Source organism: Vigna angularis, chromosome 11 (assembly GCF_016808095.1).
Source record: "Vigna angularis cultivar LongXiaoDou No.4 chromosome 11, ASM1680809v1, whole genome shotgun sequence".
NCBI classification, from domain to species: Eukaryota; Viridiplantae; Streptophyta; class Magnoliopsida; order Fabales; family Fabaceae; genus Vigna; species Vigna angularis.
Genome location: NC_068980.1, coordinates 10,690,443 through 10,698,264, shown reverse-complemented (window position 1 = coordinate 10,698,264; position 7,822 = coordinate 10,690,443). Strand labels below are relative to the sequence as shown.

Sequence of the window (7,822 nt, the reverse complement as noted above, 5' to 3'; positions counted from 1 at the left end):
TTTTAGTAAAACTTCAATTTCTATTTTATTTACTGTTATATTAAATTGAAATTTTGATATATATTATTAAGATATATTATTTCAGTTTGACCGTTCAGATTATTAATTTGTGATCTGTTTTTAAAGGAATTAATTTTACTAAGTAAATTAATCATTATTATATCTAAGTAAAATCTCAATTTCCACTTTGTTTTGTCCTTAAGTTACCTCAGTAAAACATTAACTCTTACTTCATTTACTGTTAGATTGACCTGAAATTTTATATATGGTTCATAAGACATATCAATTCATCTTGACTGCCAGTTTATTAATTGAAGATTTTACTTAGACAAATTAATTTCGCATTTTGAACGGAGTTGAAAACCACTTGAATTTTGTCCTTAAGTTGTTCCAGTATTAGAATGTGAGTTTATGCCTAACTCAACCCCACAAAACCGGCTTGTAGGGTGAGGTTTGCACCTCACTTATATATTATCATTTGGCCTTATCTCTAGTCGATGTGGGACTTCCAACACACCCCCTTCACGCCGAGGTATAGACATCTCGTGCGTGATAGTAGAAATTGGGTGGTCCGATTGCTGGTGGAAGAGAAGAATAGAATGCCCACTGAGAACTCGCTAGGATAGGCTCTAATCATGGCTCTGATACCATATTAGAATGTGAGTTTATGCCTAACTCAACCCCACAAAACCGGCTTGTAGGGTGAGGTTTGCACCTCACTTATATATTATCATTTGGCCTTATCTCTAGTCGATGTGGGACTTCCAACATCCAGTAAAATCTTAATTCCTACTTAGTTAACCATTAGATTAACCTTAAATTTTTATATATAGTTCCTAAGGCATATTGATTTCGGATTTTTAATTGGATACCTATATTTAGAGAAATTATTTTCATGTTTCTTAGGGAATTCAACACCATCATTCTGTTTTTACGTCATCAAGGTAAAATTAAGATTTTCTCTTCATTAACCGTTAGATGTAATTAAAAATTTTATCGTAGGTTCTAGATATATTTTTATCTACTTTGATCAGTCAGATCTTTAATTAAAGGCCTGTATATAGAATAATGTTTCCACAAAATATTTAAATTGTTTAGGTTGTTAATAACGTTTAATCATATTTGGTGAAATCTTGAGTGATCGTATCATTGATTTATATGTATGGTTGTATCATTGACTTGAACATTATTTTATGTTAAGCTAGAACATGAATTTGGATCAAATATGTATTACATGATGAATTGATTGATGAATATGAACATGATATGAGATTTGGCCAAGGGACTCGCAGAGAGATTCTATATTTGGAGTTGGGAGTCTTAAAGTTGGAGGTTATCCTGATACTCTAATAATCACTCAATCTAAAGTAGAAAAGGATGAGTTATGTGGTGAGAAGGATGGGAGGTCATAATATGTGTCGGTTTTGGACATAGATGTTGACGGGCTAATCTTGTAGATGACATGGTGTATTGCATTGACAATGGCTATGTAGGAGCAGTGAAAACCCCTACAAGTATAAGACTCCTCGAGAATCAACCTTTCATTTGGATAGTCGAGTCTAGTATGATTATTGTATGATAAGATGATTGTTATTATAAATAAATTATGTGTAGTAATAGTCTTATGTTTGCTTTATGTGTGATCTTTTGCATGTTAACTCATGTATATTTGTTTGTGTTCGTGTGATAATCGTATAATGTATGTTATGCGAGAGCATATTTTATACATATATAATTAAATATATATATATATATATATATATATATATATATATATATATATATATATATATATATATAAATATAAAAAACACATTGAAGAATTTTTGAGAATTTTTGAAAAGTATTTGAAAAAATAATTTTAAATTGTAATATTTAAAATACGTTTTAAGTTTTGAACAAAAATGGTGTTCTTAAATTTTATATTATTTTTTTTGGTAAAAATGGATGTTACACTTTTCAATAATATGTCGCGGAATTAACAAACAAATAATTTCATTTTAAAATAAAGCTTATTTTTTTCATTCAAACACACATCACATCTAAAGTTCAAGTGTTATCCTTCACCAATATATATATCAAATGAATTTAATAAGTGTTATAAATATTTAATGCTTACAAATATTTATTATTTTTATAAAAATTGAACAGGATCATTCATAAAAGAAAACAAATATAATTAACCTTGCAAAAGAAGAATATAATAATAATAATAATAATAATAATAATAATAATAAGCTAAGTAGAAACGTTCAGAATCAGTCATCGCATCACTCAACCTAGGACAATTTATTGCATGCCAACTACTATAATAATAATATAATATATATATATATATGTATACAGTCCAAATATTCACAATGTCAATAATTAGTATGACAAGTAATAAAAAAAAAAATCAAACATCGATAATTAATATATATAATGTTAACAGAGATCTCGTTATCTGTTTTATTAGTACTTTAATAAACGAATAATTTATTATACCTGCATATCATGCAGGAATATTACTTTAAAAGGGCACAGCCACATCTAATTGGCAACGGTTGAAGAAAAGGTGGAAATGGAGGAAGCACTTACGAAGGTGAAGAAGAACAAAGCTGAGGTTTTTTCTTCTCCTGCAACAACATTCTGTGTTACTGGAGCAACTGGGTATATTGGTTCATGGCTTGTGGCGGCTCTTCTTCAAAGAGGTTACACTGTTCATGCTACTGTTAGAGATCCTGGTCAGTATATATATAGATATCATAATAATAACATTTTTTTCTTGCATCTGTATACTGTTTCTTCACTTTCTGCATCTTTATTTCTTTATTTCTGTGTTTTTACTGTTCACAATTAAATTATTTAAGTCTAATTTAATTTTATAAAATCTATTTATTTATAATTAGTATTATTTTTGATTGATGTAAATAATAACATTTTTTTTCTTAACTATTTTCGAAAAGAAAATGTTCCAGCTGTAAATTTTGAGTGCATGTGTGATGATTCTGAAATCTTGAGCTTTGTAGCCATTTCCTTGGTATTTTTGTTAGAAATGAAGGTTAGATCCTTCTCGAAGGTGAAATTGATGATAAGTTATTGCGAGCACAGACTGAACCCAGAAGGGTTGAAAAAAGTACTTATTACACAGTGTAGCAGTAAGGAAATTTTAAGTCAAAATCAACTTTTTACAAAATTGGAATGAAATTTCTATTTATTTATTTATATATTATAAATTTGTTTAATTTGTAGTTAATATATAGCATATGATTACTGACAAACTTTCATAATATGTTAAGAGAGAAATTTTAAAATAATCTTAACCATAAAAAAATAAAATAAAAAAGCAAGATTAGATCAAATTTACACCTAATGTAAATTTGTCTTTATGTGGAATTTCTTTATACTTTTGAGAAGATTATTGTTGTTGTGGAGTCGTAAAATTCAGAAATTGAACTTAATCTTTGATTTCATATTGTGTATGTTTCTTTTACATTGAAAACAAACCATACAAATTATCTTCAAGTTTCAGTGTTACACAGTGAGCAATTAAATAATATTGTAGTCAGTAATTGCTGACAAACATTGAGTTTAGCCTAATTTATACTACTTTATAATTAATTGGAAAGAAATTTAATTTCCAGAAATTTATTGCATGTTTATAAATTATACGGAGAGCCTGTTTTTTATTTTCATTATTTTAGTCTTTTTTCTATTTGTTGAGTTGTATTTGAAATTCATTATTTAGGGAAAGCTATTATTCAAAGAGTTGTCCATGAGTGCATTTTTATAATCAAATAATTAAAAAGAAAAAATGAGGTCCAACGACTCAATTAAAAGTTGTCATTGAATAGGTGAAATTTTATAAAATTTTAAAATTGTTTAACACTTTATTTATAGCAAATTTAAGTTTCTATAATATATTCTTTTAAAAATTACAAGTGATTGTTGATTATAAAATTACATAAATACAAATATTCGAATTCATATCAAAATATTCGATAGTTAAAAATTAGTAAAATGTAATACGTTTAAAGAGTCATTAAAGAAATTACCTAAAGTTAATCTTGGAGGGAGTTTATATATCTCTCTATCTCTTTAAGTCAAACGTGTGTGTGAGATCTTAATTAGTTTTAAATACAAATTACTAAAGCAATGCTTTCGATTTATTAAGATACACTTAAGTTTATTGAATATATTTATTTTATTTTTAGTTTGGAAAATAATAATAATTGATATATTAATAGTGGTATTTTATAAATGTCATGGAACTCGTGCGAAATTAGATAATGAGTATATGGGATGCGTTCTATGCAAGACTCATTCTTAAATGTTTTTTTTTTCTATTTAATTTGTTACATTTATAGTACACGAGGAGTTATAATGACACTGATAAAACATCCGTAAAACATATTTATATTTTTTTAATTTATTTTTATTTGACAAAAACATATCTCTCGTTAATGGATAAGTTTTAAGCTACATAAAAAATTATCTAATTATAAAAGTATATAAACTATGTATATTTTTAACTTATGTAAAGTGAGTCACTGTAAATAATTTCTTTAATTTTTTCTCTCTCTGGAATTAAAAATAATTACTTCCAATCCTTAATATCACATAACATGTAATATAAGCAAATTATTTATTTGTTGACCAAAATGATCAAGTAATTATTTCAAACCACGTTGCAATATAATATCAACATATGACATTTGAAAAAAAAAATCTTTAAAAGAAATGCTATTTATTTATTTATTTTATAATGAATATTTGGGAACAAATATAATAATTTGAAATTTTAGCGAGAATTTTCTTTTACATGAATTAAAAGTAAAACCCACACTTTTTTAATAAAAAAATAATTTAAAATTTAATAAAATAAGAAAGAAATATTTTTTTTTTTATGTTTTCTTCATTTTAAGTTAAAAAGTTAACTGTAATAACTTGCCCAATAAAAAATAAATATATTGTATCAATTGATGTTTGATGCCTCTTTTTTGTTTTACTAATTTAATGTACCAGAAAAGTCATTTCACCTGCTATCGTTATGGACAAAAGGTGACCGATTGAGAATTTTCAAAGCGGATTTGAATGAAGAAGGGAGCTTCGATGAGGCTGTAAGAGGCTGTGATGGCGTTTTTCATGTTGCAGCTTCAATGGAATTCAATGTGGATAAGAAAGAAAACATTGGTAATGTCATGATCAATGGCTTCAATGAAATACACAGAAAAAAAGATTACATTTTTAATGACACTTGTGCCTTGTGTGAATTGAACATGCAGAGGCCTATGTTCAAGCAAATATAGTTGATCCTTCAATCAAAGGGACCTTAAACCTTCTAAAGTCTTGCATGAATTCCAATTCTGTGAAAAGGGTTGTTCTCACTTCTTCAATAAGTACAATTACTGCCAAAGACAACAATGGGAAGTGGAAACATGTTGTTGATGAATCTTGCCAAATCCAAAGTGAACATGTGTTGAAAACACAAGCAAGTGGATGGGTAATTAAAGCTTTTACCGGTAGCTTTCACTTTTTGTGTACAATGTTAGAACTTTGAATGATATGCTGCAAACTGTTCTGTTTTCCTAGCTAGTTTGCACTTCTGCATAGTATGTTGCTTTCTTTTGAGAGTTTCCTCACTGAGACAGGTTTATGCACTTTCAAAGCTTCTAACAGAAGAGGCAGCATTTAAGTTTGCAAAAGAGAATGGCATCGATCTTGTGTCAGTCATAACAACCACTGTTGCAGGCCCATTCTTCACTGCTACTGTACCATCAAGTGTTAAAATGCTACTGTCACCAATAACAGGTTATCTTTTCATCTTCATATGTCTTGGTATAATGTTATTCGTCTGGAGCCATTGAAAAATCATCAATACATGTGGAAACACTACTGGTTGTCTGATTTCTGCAAGAAAGGAAAATGAATTATGATGTATTACTACAACTAGAATTCCTGTGAGTGTTTCAAGTGAAAACCATGTTACTCAAAATTAATAGGCATTAAATATTTTTATTACCTGAACTTGTATGTAATTGCAGAAATTTGGTGGTCATCAAAGGGCATGATAAACTTGTTTTTTGCATGAGGTAGATTACATGTAAATAATATATCTTGCATACCAAATTCCCCAAAAGCATTGAATGAATCTCTAGGACTCCTTGTGCGTCATAAAAATAGATAACACCAAACTTTTGTGGTTACAAATATGCTTAACTATATGAGTTAATTGTCATGTCATGTCATTTTGTCTGACCATATTGATCTTTTATGAATAGGTGAACCTGAGTTCTTCAAGATATTATCTGCTGTAAATGCAAGAATGGGGTCAATTGCTTTAGTTCACATTGAGGATATATGCAGTGCGCATATTTTCCTAATGGAGCATTCTGAAGCAGAAGGTCGATACATATGCAGCAGCCAAAGCTATCCATTGTCTATGTTGGTCAATCTTCTTACCAAAGAGTATTCTTACTCAAATAAGAAAAAGTAATGTTCTTCCCTCTGAACTGCTTTTGTTTTTTTCTTTTCAAGTGCTTATGTTATTCTTATATACACATGCAGGATAGCTGAGAAAAACTATGATAAAGTTCCTTCTGAGATTTGCTCAAAGAAATTAAGAGATCTGGGTTTTAGTTACAAGCATGGAGTTGAAGAAATAATTCACCAGACAATTATTTGTTGCTTAGATTATGGTTATTTACCTCCCATTAGACAATAGTCTTTCAATACTAGTGCATGCACATGATTTTGAAACTTCTGTACAGTTTTGTGGTCACAAAAAACAAATGAGGTCATAATTTGAAAGATCAAGTTCCTTCTTGCATATTTGTATGGACAAATGAAGTCATATTTATCATTTCTTATAAACGTTTTGATCCTATTTTCTAAGTAGAATTGGAATTTCACCAGTGTGTTCAATACAGGTTTGAATCAAAGGTCAACAAAAATTACCGAAGTAAAATTCTAATTGTTACTAGAAAACAACACTAAAAACACTAAATGCACTGATGTAACTACATATAATTCTTGTTTTATTTGTATTTGTTATTTAAAGGCAAGAAGAAAACATGGATGTGTAGTTGTTGCACCCTAAGTATCAGAAACGGTGTCTGCATCAAACATTTAAGAGGGAAATCATAAGTGATTTGTGTGTCAGCATTCAGAAGATTGATCTATAGCTTCTCATGGTTGTGTAGTAGCTGTGCAGAGTACTCCTACCTGTTACAAATTCAACATTTCCAAAATTCTTGACTTCAAAAATTTGAAATGTACTATGAAGATATCTTCATTCAATGATCTCCATCTCTAAACAAGTGGGTGGTGTTATGAGGGTTAGTGCACATTTATGAGATGCATACATATGCCATGAGAAATTCAAAGTTGTACAGATGTTACACTAAAGAAAGCTCATTCAAAATCCACATTTAGTGTTGTGAGATAAGTATGAAACCTGATGAAACTAACTATCAAATATTTATCAAAACATTGATCACACAATGGGAATAAGATAATAGGGAATATGGCTCAACTATGAACATATACTTCCTAATCCTTCCCCATGTTTGTCCTTATGTTTTGAATCATCTCTGTTTGAACTTGAATCTTAACCATTCAAGGAGGACCACATTACATTATTACACAATTTATCTATTTATTTTCCTCACAAAAAGTAGAAAATGGGACATTTTTACAATATTGTTCAAGGTACTGTACTAGTAGCGCTGTCACAGTTTATGTTGCAATTATGTTGCAAATGTCACATAACAAGTATAATATACAAATGGAATGCAAGCTACTCAATTAGACTTAAATCTGTTTTATATATTTGTTCATG

At 28.8% G+C, this 7,822-nt stretch overlaps 1 protein-coding gene across 2 annotated transcripts; it reads left to right on the top strand.

Moving 5' to 3' along the window:
- The first annotated feature begins 2,546 nt into the window (after positions 1–2,546).
- LOC108333571 (putative anthocyanidin reductase) lies at positions 2,547–6,792 on the top strand. 2 transcript variants are annotated; one of them, XM_052870760.1, is made up of 6 exons: positions 2,547–2,726; positions 5,008–5,175; positions 5,268–5,485; positions 5,652–5,793; positions 6,264–6,474; positions 6,550–6,792. In XM_052870760.1, exons 1-6 carry the CDS (start codon positions 2,564–2,566, stop codon positions 6,704–6,706), a joined length of 1,059 nt encoding a protein of 352 aa, XP_052726720.1. In that variant the 5' UTR covers positions 2,547–2,563; the 3' UTR covers positions 6,707–6,792. The 2 variants fall into 2 exon arrangements, with proteins under 2 accessions (XP_052726720.1, XP_017424528.1); XM_017569039.2 differs by having other exon boundaries at positions 5,634–5,793.
- Positions 6,793–7,822: the final 1,030 nt, after the last annotated feature.

Coding starts and splice junctions, on each gene's coding strand:
- LOC108333571 (XM_017569039.2), top strand. CDS start 2,564: ATGGAGGAAGCACTTACGAAGGTGAAGAAGAACAAAGCTGAGGTTTTT. Junction 2,727..5,007: donor TGCTACTGTTAGAGATCCTG/GTCAGTATATAT, acceptor TTAATGTACCAG/AAAAGTCATTTCACCTGCTA. Junction 5,176..5,267: donor GGATAAGAAAGAAAACATTG/GTAATGTCATGA, acceptor TTGAACATGCAG/AGGCCTATGTTCAAGCAAAT.